Raw genomic sequence first — 16691 nt, 5'->3', positions numbered from 1 at the left:
AAAAAACTTTCTGAAAAGATACTGGACCATGTCTGTATGATTGTGTAATATGTTCATTCAGATTATACTGTATATTAAAGAATATTAAAGCTGCAACTGTAACATTTGTCTCTCTATCGCCACCTCTGTTAAAATATAAAACTGCAAGTAACTTTAAGTATCTTTACATTTGACATCAAAATGACATTTTCCATGCCTTCCACCTAAAGGCTTAAATAAAAATCATTAGTATAAGATTACTTTTGAATACTGGTCTTTTTACTTGCTCAACATCTTTTTTTTGTAAAAACGCATTTCCGAGTGAAACTGAATTTCGAATGAGTAAAAAATAGTGGACGTGGCTTGTTTTTTTCACTGTGATTTGATTGGATGTATAAAAACAGCCGTTGCATTTTGAAATGGAACTGGGAGCAGACTGGCAGTTGAAAGGGAGGAGTTAACATATGCTCCGCCCTAGCTGTCTAACTTACTTCATTTGAGATGAATAGTAACTAGAGGACGGAAGTGCATTTTCAGATTTTTACTGGAGATTATGAGGGCACATGAATAAAAAAAAAGAATGACCCACATTGGTAAGCTATAGTATTTACAACGAACGCTGCAATATTTCATTACAAAATATGTTTTTTTTTTATTTCACTTGGACTTTAACACTACCAACACTAAATCCATTTTACTGTTAAAATATTTTATTCCAAAATGCATCCTAAAGGAACAGTTCGCCCCGAAAATGAAAATTCCGTATTCATTTACTCACCCTCAAGTTGTTCTAAATTTGTATAAATTTCTTTGTTCTGATGAATAGAGAAAGATATTTGGAAGAATGCCTTTAACCAAACAGTTCTTGGCCACCATTGACTACCATAGTAGGAAAAAAATCTTTGTAAATTTCTTTGTTCTGTGTAACGCAAAAGAAGATATTTTGAAGGATATAGGAAAGCAAACAGTTCTGGGGCACTTTTGACAACCATTGTCATTTTTACTACTATGGTAGTCAATGGTGGCCAACAACTGTTTGGTTACAATCATTCTTTGTGTTCAGAACAAAGAAATTTATACAGATTTGGATACTGATGCTGGTAATGTACAAATCAAAATTTAGATATAAGGAAGGAAAGCTAAGAGAAAGTAACAGAAACTCTTTTTCTATCATAAAAGTCCCCCCTCAATGGAAGCTGTAATTGACTTCTCAGAAAGAGCTAGTGGGCGGATTCAATCCACACCACAGCCACATCTTCATACTGATTCACCAGAACCAGACTGCATGGTAGAGAATACTTAATGAGGTCCTCTAACGCACAGCTCAATGTCTCTCTCTATTTCACACACACAAGTCAAGTTCATATGTTCCACAAATGTAATGATTTTTATACTGTACAACTGTATATTCTATCCCCTTAGCCTACCCCTAAACCTAACCATCAAAGAAAACTTTTTGCAGTTTTAGATTATCAAAGAAACATTGTGTAGTTTGATTTATAATTTGTTTTTCTCATCGGGCCAAAAAAAATTCCCCACAAGAATAAAAAAATCACTGCACAGTAAAATCGCCATTGTTAAAAAAGGTCAAATTAACACTCACGGCGTATATATAATCCACACTCTCAAAGTGTGGATTATATAAACACTTTGAGAGTTAATTTGACCTCTTTTAACACTGGCGATTTTGCTGTGTGGTATTACTATCTTGGTAGGGATATTTGGTCCCCACACTGTAGGGATAGTTCAACCAAAAATGAAAATTTTACTCACCCTCTTGTCATTTCAAACCTGTATGACTTTCTTCCTTCTGCAGAACACAAAATGTATTTTGAAAAAATGTCGGTAACCCAACAACTGGCGGTTACATTTCACTTCTATTGTATGGACACAAAACCAATGCAAGATAATGGGTCCCGCTATTGTTCGGTTACCAACATTCTTCAATTCATCTTCTTTTGTGTTTTGCAGAAGAAAGAAAGTCATACAGGTTTGAAATGACAAGACGGTGAGTAAATGATGACAACAATTTTAGGTGAACCTTTACCAGGACCACATATACACATACTACATTCCACTGACACACACAGTGTCACTCTGTACATCCGTATCAGAGTCCCGACCCGTACTAAACACTGACAAAGAGGTTTGGATGACTACAAGCCGGTGCTCTTGAGCGATGGGACCCCCACCACACACTAAACCAGAACCTCTTTGGTGGGATTCTGTGGCACGCACACACTTTGTCAAAAAGCCCCAAATAAATAAAGAAATCAAACACCTGGAGAGCAGGGTAGCACAAAGCTTGAAAACAGAAAGATGACTGAGGCTAGACAAAGAGGAGAGAAACGCATTGCGCGGGATCGCGTGGGATTGTATTTGCTACGTTTTTTTCCTTCAAAGCGTGGCTCATTTTAATAAAGGAGATCCCCGGTCTCTCTAAGAACGGCAGATAAAAGAAATCATTTATTGACTTAAAAGACTATTAATGTGAAGAGCCACACTTGTCCCTTCTCTCTCCAGTCCTCAGAGGAAATGCCATTGAGCCTGTTGCATCACAATAGGAAAATTGCGCATGATGAAATCTAACATGTATTGTTTCTCAGTTGCATAGTTTCTACGACGGGCGCACACAGACGTCACAATAAAAATAACGATTGCATTACATGCAAGGCGTTACAAATCACATTTGTAGGTTTAATGGAAAAATATTTTTACGAATGTACCGTATGTATAGGCGGACACTACTAGCTTAGAAAGTTTGACTTTAAGTAAAGCCTTTACATTTATAATTCAATGTTATTCTTCTTTTTAGACACAAACGTGGCCTCTCTGTGTTGCGTTTGTGTGTTTGTGTCTCAGAGAGTCCACCCATCAACCGTTTGGTGCGAGCGATGGAGTGTGACGGCTCGTTAAAGAAAAACAAAGCCCCTCACCTTCCTTTATCACTAATATGCACCTGGAGAGCTGCCGCGCTTTATGATAAACTCACACGGTCAAACACACACTCACACAAACACGTGCGTGTTTACACACCTACCCACAATGCAATGGGAGCTCTGCTTTGTTCCAGGGGCCACTGTAAACAACTAAAGTCAATCTGCGCGCTAGTTTACTGCCACAGCTCAACACCTCTTCACACAAACAGTTTTCAGTCAGCGATGTCAGTGACTTATGGAATGTGGCATCTCAGCTTTCCTTCATGTTCTCCCATTTCTCTTCATAGACAAGAACATCAAGATTGATCGGAACCCCGGAGCTGTGGAGAACCAACATGGCACGTTAAAATCTAATAAAATTACAAAGTTTAGCCAATGAAATACGGAGCCAATCACGGCGCGTCATCGGTTCTTGGCAATAAACCAACGTGATTTATGGCTGTTTGCAGCGAGGGTGTGGATGACTGAATGTCAAACTGACTGGGTACCTGTATCGTGTGCGGTACAGACTGCGCGTGTGCATCCTGACCTCCCATGGAAGCAGCCCCCTGCCACGCCTCCATAAAGTGCTTCACAGATCCAGTTATGTCCTCTCACTTGAAACTGAATACTGTCCCCCCACCCCCCGTTCACTCCAATTCCATCCCCCCTCCTCCAGGTTTGATAACAAATATTCCCTCACCTAAATTAGAAATGTGAAGTAATTATACCGCCGGCCCTCCTACGGGTTATTCATGGGAGTCTACGGTTGTACGAGAGCTTTCTTTATATAAATAGGTTACTTCAGAGGGTGACTTTAATTATGTTGGTTTCAAACAGAACATGAGTGCGGTATTCCGACGGGATTAAGTGTCTCTGGCTTCTTTGTTAACTGAGCACAAATGTATGCCAGCCAGGAGCATCTGCACAAGATCTCCGCTAAATTTATTCAGCCAGCGCGCACCTTCGCCGGTGAATAATTTCACTAATAATAAAGATTGCGAGAAACAAGAGGGAGACGGGGAAAAAAGTGTGCGTCGTTTTCAAGGACGACTTAAAAAAACAGAAAAACAAGTTGAATGTGTTTTGCATGGGAAAGGTATTCTCGCGTTTTGCTCTGTTTAGCGTCTGCGTGTGTTCAAAGAGTCTGTGGTCTTTACTGGGTTGTAGTGGTGGTCCTTTTTTCCAGTCTGAATGCTTTAGGGAGGTTTACTTGATTGTGGAGTTATTCTCAAGGCAGGCCAGCAGCAAGCAAAATTTGTAGACATCTGTAGATGTAAAACAACCAGACTGGATAAAATGACTGTTTATAAACAAATCATAAGAAATATGAATAAACTGAACAAAAAGTAACACCTGGTTTTAAACAGATTTGGCGTTCTTTTTAGGTTCATAGAATACCTTTGTATATATATTTTTTTCAGACACACGCGCATGGCCCGAAGTTAACTTTGGGTCTCTGTTTGTTTATATTATAATTTTATATTTAATTGATATTATAATTAATTTATATTATATTTTATTGCACATTAATTGTAGTAAATTACATTTTTAGAAGTTATTAAAAGTTAAGTTCCACGTGACGTTTAAGGGCCACATAACGTTTGTTTATGTTGTTGCTGTCTATAAAACACAGAATTACGCTATATTTACTTCCATTAAACAAATTTACAACCGGACGTACGGTTAGTTGTTGTAATGTTACAGTAATTTAGTCAACATTATTCTGATCAAGTAAAACCAGCGCTGCATCCCAATTGGCCTACTTATACTATGCACTAAAAGTATGTACTGTTTTTGTAATGGAAAAGTATATACATTTTAGTGTGTAGCAAAACAATATGCATGCACTGGGACATACTAACAGGAAGCGGAAGTGGCTCTTTTCAAGACTCTTTTCAACATACTACGATTTGGGACATACTAGTTCTACTATTTAGGACGGTTAGTATGCGGATTGGGACGCAGCACATGTTTTCAGGTTTCCTAACAATCTCTTTTGGCACACTCCTATTTTTTTCTTTTAAAAAACCATAAGACTGACTTGAAAATGATTAGTGTCAACCATTTTATAAGAGGCAAACAGCAGAAAAAACATCCACAGTTCCCAAGCATCAATATCAGGATATCAGCGAGGCAGAGCTGCAGTGGCGTTCTAATGTTTCACAATCATACACAAACAATATCTGTCTATTTGACTGCGCCAGAATTTATAGCCACCCCATTGATTGCTTTTGCCGGACATGATGGCTGTAAATTGCAGGCCGTTTGGTAAATGCGGGCAGTTAGAAGAGTACAAGTAATTATTTCACGCCTGCTGATTGAAACATAATTCCAATATGGCCTTCTGAAAATGACAGCATTCCCAAAGTCCTCCGTTTTAATTTGGAGGTGATACTAATTAGAGGGGGCATTATAGGACTTTATATGTGATCTTTCCAACGGTGCTCCAAATAATTAAAATGTCAGCAGAAATAAATATGCATAAACAGCTCGTATTTTCTGAAATACTCTCCCACGTCGTTCTTGGCTCGTGGGAAAGGAGCACCCAAGTGTTATTTATGTTTTTCACAGAAGTTTATGTAGCATTTCACAGAAGTTAACAATCCAAAACAGTTTACAGTATATAATCTCAACGGCAAGCTCGTATCATGGAAATTGTCATTTCTAACCTGAAAAAATGTGATTTAATATGAAAGCAGAGCAACTATAAGGGTGGGAAATTCACAGGATCCAGATAAAAATGCCACCAAAATAGCTGATATGTAAAATGTGCAAGAAACTGTAGGAGTATTGGTATTGTTAATAACCGCCATATTCATGATTATCAATTATTCCATTAATCATGATTATCAATATGTTAATACTACACGTATGATAATATTGTAAATTATTCAGCACCTGTTTAACATTTTGCCTTATGAGTCACAATGGTTACAAACTGTCTCTTTCCGCCTGCCTGCGTTCATATTTTCATTGTGATCCATTGGCCTATAATAATTATACTATTAATAATATTATTATTATTGTGAAATTAAAAATGATTTGTACTGATAGCTTTATATATTTATTAAAAATAAATTATGTTTTATTATTTAAATGTAGTAAAAAACAATTTCAATAGATATCGCATTAATATCATTATTGTGAATTATTTCGGCCAGTTAGCTTCTGACACGGGCATCTACAAATCTACCATAATAACACATATTGCATCATCAAGTCTTTTTTCGCACTTTATACTATGATAAACATAATCTTAAAAAGGGACGCAGAAAGCCACAGTGTTAGGCTACAGTACAGGGACACGTGAGAGAGCTTAATCAAGGCAAGTCACAGAAGCTATTGATGAATGATTTCAATTAAAAGCCTGTGTGCTCATATGCCATAAATACACTATTGTAATCAGAGCCCGTACAAAAGATAGACACATCTTTAATCTCTGACAATTCCAGCCTGAGACATGGGAGAACAGACATCACACACATCGCTTGTGCTGATATGAAGCTTTGCGTACCACTGAGAAAAACACAAACAAAACCAAACACAGATGCAAAGTTTTACTGTATATTGTCAAAGTTACTTTGTATTAAAGGCCTTGTTGTTTTGTGACTGGCTTGGGCTTCTAACGCTGGACCTGTTAGAGGCCTTTGAGATTCTGTTTTAATTGTTTCATGTAAACCACATTTTGTTCTACAAGCAACGGGGCTGACACACGGGTGCTCAGGTCAACCGCTTCACACAGATATGGATGATTGCAATAAAATATTAATGGGATATGCAAAGCAGTCTGGGAAATCATCAGTAGTTCAGCTGAGAGAATGTGTCAGGTCTACAAAACACGGCATTACAGTGAAGGGTGATGTTACGTCATGCAAACCTGACAAATGACTCAACAACTGGTTTCTATGTCTTTCCTGTATTTACAAACAACATGAAGTGAGTCACACACGTTTAACTTTTCTAATCGACATATTGCTGAGTAAACCAATATTCGGTCTGAGTTTAAGTGGTTCAGGATAGAGAGATACGATTCTAAACATACACTGTAAACTGTAGCATCTTTCCATATGTCTTATTAACACCAATCAAATGTATTTTAAACAGTATCACAGATTAAAAGATCACATCAAAAACCCACTTAAATGTGACAATTCCTTATATATCTCTAACTATAAAACTACATGCAACGGATTAAAAGTCTCTCTGTTCTTAGTTGCATGATTACCTTTCTCGGATTCAGCCACCATCCTCTCAGTTCCAGGGCAAACTCATGTACAGGCACGGGGCCCAATGGCACTTTCATCTCCAGGCACAGTACTGGAGACGGCCATATCTGCTGTTGCCAGGAGCAACATTTGGTTCACTTAGAGAGCCCGGTGCCTCCTGCTTTCTCTCCATTTCAGATAAAGCCACTCAGCTAGATTTCCCCTCAGAGATATGGGCAGCCACAACTTGGCCTTCAGGAGGAATGCATCGGCCAACATTAAGCAGCTACAGATATGAGAAAACAACAGACGTCATGATTCAGACACAATGGAAAAATTGGCGGAGAGTATAACAATGCAATTCAGGCTAAAGCGCAGGGTGGAAATTGCGCAGGCACGTAGAAATGTACACTTCCGATCATCGCAAAGATGGTCATCAATGCCAAGATTATTTATGTTTAGGGTTGGGAAATGAGAACAGGATTTATGTGTTTGGCAGATGATTTGCCCCAAAGCGACTTCCATGTACAGAGCATTTAAGGTATAGGCTAGATCAATTTTGCCGTGAAAATTATAACAACAAACATCCTTAACTTGATTCAATCATAAACCAGACAACAAACGAACTAACAAGACAATAATACGTCTTCAACACTTGATTTAAATACTAGTCGTCCAATGATGCCTGATTCTATGTAGGGCAGCTTAAGGAACGCTCCCTGCAATGCTGTGTATCATACCTAAGTGTTCAGACTGAGAGCTTTATTCCCTCTTTCGGCTAATATGATGTGTTAAGCATGGTAGTGTGAGGAAAGATGAAGCACTTCCTTGTTCATTTTCATGCGTTGCCCTAAGTAGATCTCTGGGGAGGCTCCAGACTCAGAGGAGACAGCAGGTATGAGACTTCTTACACAGCATGCTTATTCTCACCAAACAAACCCAATCCCTTTTCAAGAAAAGACAAATATATAGCTTTAGGAACGCATAGGAAACCTTTTTCAAGACAGTTCCTGTAATTATCGTCAAGAGTCAGGGCTTAAAGAGAAAAAAGTTGTTTTACAAAAATGACATATTGCAAATGTGTTGATTGTGTACTGTATACTGCAATATATGTTGAATACGGTAAATAAGCATTAAGAATATTTTATAACAGGGCTGGAAATGGGGGGAAAGCGGGGGACGGAGTCCATGAAGTGATTTCAAGGGGGGACAGACACCACAAAATATAGAGGATTTCCATCATTTATCCATGAAATGGCCTCCAAACGCTATGCACATTTCATACATACATACAGTTTTAATTTCTGCATCTGTGTAAATCTATAAAATGTCATCAACTAGATTCCCCCCAATGAATCTCGTCCATTTCCTGCATTGCTTAAAGTGTAATGTAAGTGTAGATTTAAAACTGCTGCATTTTCCTTTGATTGTATGCATATTCCAGCAGACATTTCCTCACTGAAAGGGCATGTTAGCCATCCAAAACGTTAGCCCTGAGGGTGCTGCCCTATCAAAATTATGCTGAAACTGAGCTAATGCACTGTTTGTATTGTGAATAAATTGTGACAGGTTTGCAGTGTGACAGAGTGCGAGATACTAAAAATAAAGAGAGGCAAAAGGAACATGACAAATAGTCAAGTTGCTAAATTTCTAACTTCTCAGTGAACCCGGTTTTGACAAAATATTCAGTATTATCTACTGAGTAAAATGAAGACAAAACTTAAGCTCGAGACAGCCTTTCTCCACTCTCTAAAGTTTAAGTTAAGTGCACTGCAAATCACTTTTTAGACTTCAGGGACTGGGACGCATGTTAAATGTAATAACAAAAATAGATTAAAATAGATAAAAAAATGTATTAAGTGGATGGTAGACTTACATGAGGGTAGCTCTTGACCTAAACTAGAATGAGAACCAAACACTAGTCAGAATCTGGCAATATTTGAGACTAGAAAATCAGTATTGAGAATATCCACAGTCGAATCCCCCTCGCACATGTTGTGTGATCAATAATGTGTCGAAAACGACATTCGCTTCTCCTGAAATGCAATAGTAGTGCTATGCTGTTGACCAAACTTGCAGCGCAGCATGCTTTCACGTCCTGAAACTTTTTATGCAAAGAAACTGTGCAGACACAGTGCGTTCGTGATAATTTAACGGGCCGTCCTTCAACGGAGTCGTGTTATCTCCTCACATCTTTAGTCTTATATCAGGTGCATCTCCACATCCCAGGCTAAATACGCCATTAACGCTGATCAGTGGGTAAGATAATCCAGGTTATAAATATAAAGCTAGATGAGAGCGCCTTTGGGCTAATGCTATATGAATAAGACATGGCCTATATTTTTGTCCTAGGCGTAGACATGGTTTATGGGACATAGCCCACATTTTGAAATCCAATCAAAGGCATGGTCACACAACCCTGCCTTCATAACAGCTCAAACCCGTACTGACTTACAACCGCAGCGATACACTATGACTCCAGCAGCGAGCGGGGAAAAGAAAAATGACACCGTGTGTACAGAAAAAAATAGCCTTTTAAGCGACCGCCCATACAGTGCAACAAAGACTAACACACTGCAATTAGTCTAATTAATGTAAAACAATGGAGCGCATGGCCACTTATCAAATTGATTGTTCTCCCTATCGAAAAGGGGAGTGCAGTAGGCCTGGTCTTGTAAAGGGCGACTAATTTCGGGAGATGATTGGAGTTGTCACGTTGCTGCGGGCCAATTACCTCCTGACTCCGGTCATGGACGGGAGACGAGATAATTAGCATGCGTTTAAGAGCCGCACTTACCGCCCATATTCTAATTAGCTGCATGTTGCCATAATATGGAAAGCGAGGGTGGTCATTTCTAGAACTTTGCTGAAGGAATTGAGAGACAACAGTCCTTCCCTTCTGATCGTAATGAGAGGGTGTTTCCACCAGCCTGTCTCAAGGAGTTTAAGGGAGCCACTTTTCTCTTCTCTGAGGTTCTGTAAACTCTCTCGCTCTCATCTGTAGCCGCCGCAAATCCATCATTAATCCTTTCAATTAATTTATTCTAGCGGGTTACTTCCAAGCGTTAGCCCCCCGTGATTTAACATATTACAGAAGGCACAGCCACTACAGAGGGAGGTGAAGCTCTCTTCGGTTAGTGTTGGTTCTATCATCACCGAAAAAAGTAAGGGGGGGGGGTGTGGTGGCGAGATGAGAAAAAACAAGTTGGCATTTTTAGAATGACTGCACGTGTCCTGCGGGATATGAAGAGCCCTGTTTCTTGTCTGTCTGACCCTTGAGAGAGGATTCGCCTGCTGCCTTTATCCCTCAACATTCTCTTAATGGCCGTTTTACACTTTTAATTAATTCCATTTGACACCATTGAGACTCCTCATATACATGCTAATTGCAGTAACAGGGATGGGGTGAGGAGGGGCGGTTCAGATTTTGGTGCAGCACTTCTTTCCACTCAGGGATCATCTGTGAAAACCATATTCTGAGTGAGAACTACATTATAGGGGTGCAGGGATCAACGTTTTAATACTTCACAATGTTGTATTGATATCGTCAATTAATATGAATTAATAATAAATAAATACATACATCATTTTTTTTTGACGATTCTGAGCAATACTGTGAAAGGGAAATGTACGGTAGTATAAGGTCAACAGACACGTATTTCTGCTACTCGCTGTTGCTTCATTCTGTCATCTCTACATTAAGATTATGTTCTTCATCAAGATAACACATGTCCTGTCCATCAAACTGACAAGAGGCTTTCCCTTATGAGACAGAAGAGCTCCGGGCTGAATTAAACACCTTTTATTTCGTTGCTAAACACTCGTACAGAGCCAATGACAAATTAAGATTGGCTTGTATCTTCTTATAAAGGAAGAGCATCCAATTCTATTTTTTGCAAACACGGTTGTAACCACCATACAGTAGAGTGCCATTGAAAAATTTTCATGAATTATTTTTCTTTACCCAAAACATAATTCAAAATCTGTACATTGTCTTTTCTTGCTATATTTATTAGTAGCTGCCTGCAGACACTATTTTTTATATGAAGGCGGGGCTGTGAACTCCGTTAAAGGGATAGTTTGCCTAAAAATGTAAATTCTGTCATCATGTTGTTCCAAACCTGTAAAAATGTTGTATTCAAAGGAACAAAGAAATGTATACACGTTTGGAACAAATTGAGGGTGAGTAAATGATGACAGAATTTTCATTTTTAGGTAAACTATCACTTAATAAACTGTTCCTTGAGCATGCTAACTTTTTTTTACAAATTGATTATAACATTCATTTACATCATCAGTCACATAGTAGCCAGTATATAGCCATATACATCTACATTTATCGGTTCCTTCTGAAATAATACATCTTTTCACACTTCGTATTTTGGGATGTGTCAATGGAATGTGTTTGGTGACAGTTTTAACGCCGTAATACAGCGGTTCAAAACGACGAGCCGACGTGCCTCAACAGAAGTGAGATTTAAAAAGGGAATGACTGAGAGACATAGAGATGGAGGAGATGGCGAGTGGAGGTTGACAGGAGAGGCAGGAGCCAGCGCACTTGGAGAAGCTGTCTAACAAGGTGCTGAGCACAGAAACCCAAGGGAGTCTCTGCTCTCTTACCCCTCAAGATTAGACGCCTGCAGTCAAGCAGGACATGGGAACAATGCGAAGGAGCGCCGGGGAGAGGGAGGTCCCCGAAAACAAGTCAGCCGGCATGTCACTCTCTCACTCTCTGTAAGCACATCTCTCACATCTAAACATCTCCTTATGTCAGGACAAATTGCCCAAGCTTCAAATCTTTCTTATTCGTTTGGAAACTGAAAAGGCAACTAGAATTAATACATGGCAAGGGATGAAGAGAGAGTGTCATAGGGAAGAGAGGGAGAGAGAGGAGGGGAAGAGAAGGGGAGAAGATGAAGACACAGAATGACAGAAAAGCAGAGCGAGAGAATGAAGTGTGAATAAAGCACGCTTAAATTGATAAAAAGATGATTTTATAACAGCTCATAATATAAAAATCAGGTGAAGGAAAAAGGTTCACTATTAACAAACAAAAATGTGGAGAAACCAAAAAAATATTAATAGTATGTCAAATTATTATTAGCGCTTGCTAGGGCAATTTTTCGTATCTCTCGTATTGTATAACACATATATACACTTATACAAAATTTTCCGTAGTGACCTGAATGCTATAAATTGGGTGAAAATTTGTAAGACATTGGGACAAGAGTATTTCTAACTGTCAAGATCAAAAAGGGTGGGGGACTCTTTTGGCTTGGGCCTGTAAATAACCATCCAGAACACCCTAGCAACCTCATAGCAACACACTGAACCCCTCTCGGAACACTTCTTTAACAAATGTAAAGATGTAGTGTACTAATCACGTCTCTATTTGATCCAATAGCACACAACACCAAATCTTCCCAGGCAAGCCAACATCATCCGCCTGGTTAATGACATGCTCGCGTCTAACGCTCATCTCAACCACAGGCTTTAAAGTGGCTTTAACATCGCAATCCCTTTCCACTGACACCAGCTGATGAGATCCAGATGGCTACTTTTGCATGAGCGCTCAGCCATCGCTGGCGCTTGCACCAGTGGCCGCACGGCACACGCTGCAGCTGCCACAGTTCATCTCACATGGCTGGAGAAACACCAGTGTGCCTCAACTATTCAGCAGCATGACTTGCAGTGGCCTACAGTAGCACATAGGTGACCACAAGGCCATTTTTTCGGTTTTGCAAGAGAATCATTGCCCTTTAGTGGCTTAAGTAAACGGACTGTTCAGACTGGGAGTGTTGTTTTGATAAAGAGGTGGGACTTTTTCTCTCTCTTAAGCTTTCTGTCTGACCTCACTCTCCCCGTGATCGCTCTTTCCTTCAAAGCCATTAGGGTCCGATTTCGCTCACCTTATATAGGAAGAAGTTGCCCTTGAAGAATACATGGAGTCCTTAAGCCAATGTAGAGTCACCAAGTGCTTTAGTAGGATGAAGAGGATCTGTCTGCACTGTACACACACACACACACACACACAGCACACAGAGATTTTTATTTTATACTTTTTTTAATCAGATTTAGTTTAATGTGTGTCTTGTGTTTGTTCAAAAAGCATCTTGAAGGTATTTGCAAGATTCAAGATGTTATTTTTCACACAAGTATACAATCTGCAGTGAAATACAATCTGACCAACTTTATAGACAACGCAGCATATTTAAAATACAAGGTAGAACTAAAACACAAGAGAAAAGTATAAGATAAACCTTTATAATAAATAAACTATAATAAACTAAAATATGCAAAAAAATAACTAAAGAATAAAAATGTAAGGAGTGGGAGGAAATTAAAATGAATGTCAACCAATCATAAATAATACACCGTAAACATGTTTGACAGTGTCAAATCATTTTTATTACTCTAAAATGTTGGGTTATTTTCAACCAAGCGTCGGGTCAAAAAGTTTTAACCTATTGTTGGGTCAAATTTAACCCAAAATTTGTCTCTTTTTGACCCAACAATGGCCCAGCATTTTGTGTAAGGAAGAGGACTGCAATTCCCATTAAATCTGCTAAAAATACTACCTCTTTAAAATCTGATAGTTAACTTCAAGACTCTTATGTGGTTAGTAAGTTTGTAAAAGGTCTTGGTGGTTTATGGACTGTGAAGTTGCATTTTCTGTAATGGAGCTTGCAAAGTCTTGTTAGATAAACGTGCGCCCTCCATCTGACCTCTGAGCGAGCAAATCTGAGATTAAGACAAACACAACACCGCTTCCTGTGAGGTAAACTTTTCTATTCTCTTCCAAACACCGCCACGACCCACATTCAAACCTGCCGTCCCAATTCCTGCACGAAGACAATCGGAAAGCTTCAGCACTGTGCATATGCAATCCGAGGCCCCAGGGATCATTCTAGGCTTTTCCAGAGACTTCCCTTATCATCTCAGAGATTACACACATAGACAAAAACAGATCTCCCGCATCTTTGCACGGATACATGAGCAACACGGATTTAAAGCAAGCTACAACATGCGTGGCTAATGCCGGCCAGGAGAAAACTTGCTCATCTGCATTCATTACTCAAAACAGATTCACGCACCCAGATAACTGGGCGTAAATTGGCTCCAGGTCTGAGGGAGGAAGACGAACTCCGCGCCGTACCCGTAATCCACGGCTCAAGTGGCACGCCCACACATCTCTCCGGGACTACATGGGCCACAGAAACCGATCTCTATGCTACATCAATATATTTCAACTCAAGCACTAAGGAGCAATGGGGAGATCAGCAGAATAGTGCGAAATAATAGAATATTCATCCCTCTAATCCATATTCAATTCTTCTGTGTCTCCTCTTCCACCCTCTCATTTCCCCCCTCTCTCCTCGGCCATGCATATGAGGTTCGACTGTATATCTCATTTAAATAAGTCTCCGTTCCTTTCCTCCTTTTTTCAGTGCAACCCCTGCGATGAACACGCACGCTCCGTTTCTTCCCAGATGCACGGACCTGATGGGCGAAGTGCTTTGTTAAGTGATAAAGTGCAGGTCAAAAATCAACAATACATACAGACATTTAAGAAATGCAAAATGTTTGAATATCCTGAAGATTTGATAAGAAGAGAAACTCACTGCATAGTGCTCATGAAATGCTTTTCGAACTTTGAAGTAAGGGATATCAATGATATCAAAGATTCATTATATCACATAAAGCGAACAACAGTGATACCCATTTACTTCTATTTTATGGACACAAAATCAATGCAAGTCAATGGGTAGCACCGTTGTTTAATTACCAGGATTCTTCAAAATATCTTCTTTTGTGTTCTTGAGAAGAAAGAGATGACACCAATGGCATTGCAGACTGTAACCTGTACCTAACCCTAACTCTTTGGACATAACAATTTAAAAGTACAGCCCAAACAAAGATTTAAGATTTTCACTTCAAAAAGAACTGTTTTGCAGTACAATTATCTAAACATTTCTAAATCAAGATACATCAGAAGCAAAATAAGATAAACTCCCTCTTTTATATGGAGTTAAATTAAGTTTACTTTTACCCCATCCGCTTGTTAAGTCAGGACGTAAGGAATACCGTTTCCGGGTCCAAACTTTTACTCATTTCAATGGAGCCGTTTATGATCACTATTTTATTCAAATCACTTATTCATTTGAAACATTTATAAACAAACAGTCCCCAGGCTCACAGAATAGTCAATATTAATATTTTAATAATTTGTAAACAATAAATGGCAGTGTGGCAATTTGTGATTTCGTTTTGGAGAATGGGAATGGCATGAGTGTATATTAGCATTTTTTTATTATTTTCCTAAGGCATCTAATAAGAGTTGTTGGACCCGGAAACGGTATATGACCTACCATATATGGTGATGTGTGACGTCAGGCTTCAGAAGCGGATTGCAAAATATTTTCGTGTGATTTCTTTCTTTTTTATACATTTCTATAAATTTCTTTGAAATTATTCTCTACTTTTATTTCTCAAGTAAATTTTTAGATATTTGTACTAGACAACCACACAAAAATTCAAAGTAAGATAATAATTTTTAATTTTTTGTTTAGATAAAACGGCAAATCAAAAAACGTACTTTAGAATGTTTTACACACAGACCATCTTACATTTCTGCTAGTTTGCAACTTTTCATATCTTCAATTCTGACACAAACTCCCTTTTGAGCAGTATCATCGTAACCAAAAACTAAATAGGCTTACACAGGACAAAACACTTTATTCTACTGTTTCGTGTGTGGTCATGTGATCTGGCCCTTTCTCCGTCTCCATGTTGTGCTGTTCATGCTACGAGTAAGACAGGAACTAATCATGCACCCTTTCACTCCGCTACTTTCTCATTCTCAGAAGAGAATGTACCCCCCAACCACCAGCACCGGTCTCCATCTATCTATCCGACTAACTATTCCTCTATCATCCTCAGATTACAGGATAAATGAACGGAGCCATTACTGCTGTGCGCTAACAGGCCCTTCAAGTGCACGGTGACAAATATGGATACATTTCAGGACCACTGAAGCCACGGAGGAATAATTTTGTAGATTTCATCAAGAGTTCTAATTATGTTCCTGTCAAGTCCAGAACGCAGCAATCCATAACTGGGGAAAGCACTCATAGACGATCCGCCACACGGGCGTAATTTATGCCCCGCAGAAAAGATGTGGAGCCTTTTGTATATCAGCATGCACAACAGCACCTGACTAACAAGAGAAGATGGAGGAAAATAGAAAGAAGGTGAGTGAGTGATTGGAGGAGTGGGAGGCCACTTTGTGGCGACATTAAGGGGTTTAATCTATTAGATTCTATAGATCTATTTTTTTCTCCAAATATTTCCAGTAACAAAAGATTCATGTTTTGTCAGACTTTGTGAAATGTATGAGTGAAGGAGCAACTCTAGTCAGTTGAGCTGTTACTGACACACACTGACAAAACTATAAAAACAAGTGACGAAAGCAAAGGCAACACAATAGGCTGGGCAAGATATTACCATAAAAGAAAAAGAGAGACGAGAGGGCACTGAGGAAAGAGGGAGGGCACAGAAGTGCTCAAGGTCTTTCCAGTTGCCCAAC

The 16691-nt window shown here is 39.1% G+C and overlaps 1 protein-coding gene across 6 annotated transcripts in view; it reads right to left on the bottom strand.

The window, feature by feature from the left end:
- The window catches only part of esrrga (estrogen-related receptor gamma a), a 153482-nt gene that overhangs the window by 80518 nt on the left and 56273 nt on the right, over positions 1-16691 (bottom strand). For 4 of the 6 annotated variants that reach the window (XM_057344579.1, XM_057344580.1, XM_057344586.1 and 1 more), the window contains exon 2: positions 13015-13112. The exons of the other annotated variants lie outside the window; for them this stretch is intronic. In XM_057344579.1, coding sequence (XP_057200562.1) covers positions 13015-13112 — 98 coding nt within the window. The remainder of the gene's footprint in view (positions 1-13014; positions 13113-16691) is intronic. 6 annotated transcript variants of the gene reach the window in all.

This window comes from Triplophysa rosa, linkage group LG10 (genome assembly GCF_024868665.1).
Source record: "Triplophysa rosa linkage group LG10, Trosa_1v2, whole genome shotgun sequence".
Taxonomy (NCBI): domain Eukaryota; kingdom Metazoa; phylum Chordata; class Actinopteri; order Cypriniformes; family Nemacheilidae; genus Triplophysa; species Triplophysa rosa.
The sequence above is the reverse complement of the archived record's forward strand: the minus strand, read 5'-3'. Positions and strand labels throughout refer to the sequence as shown.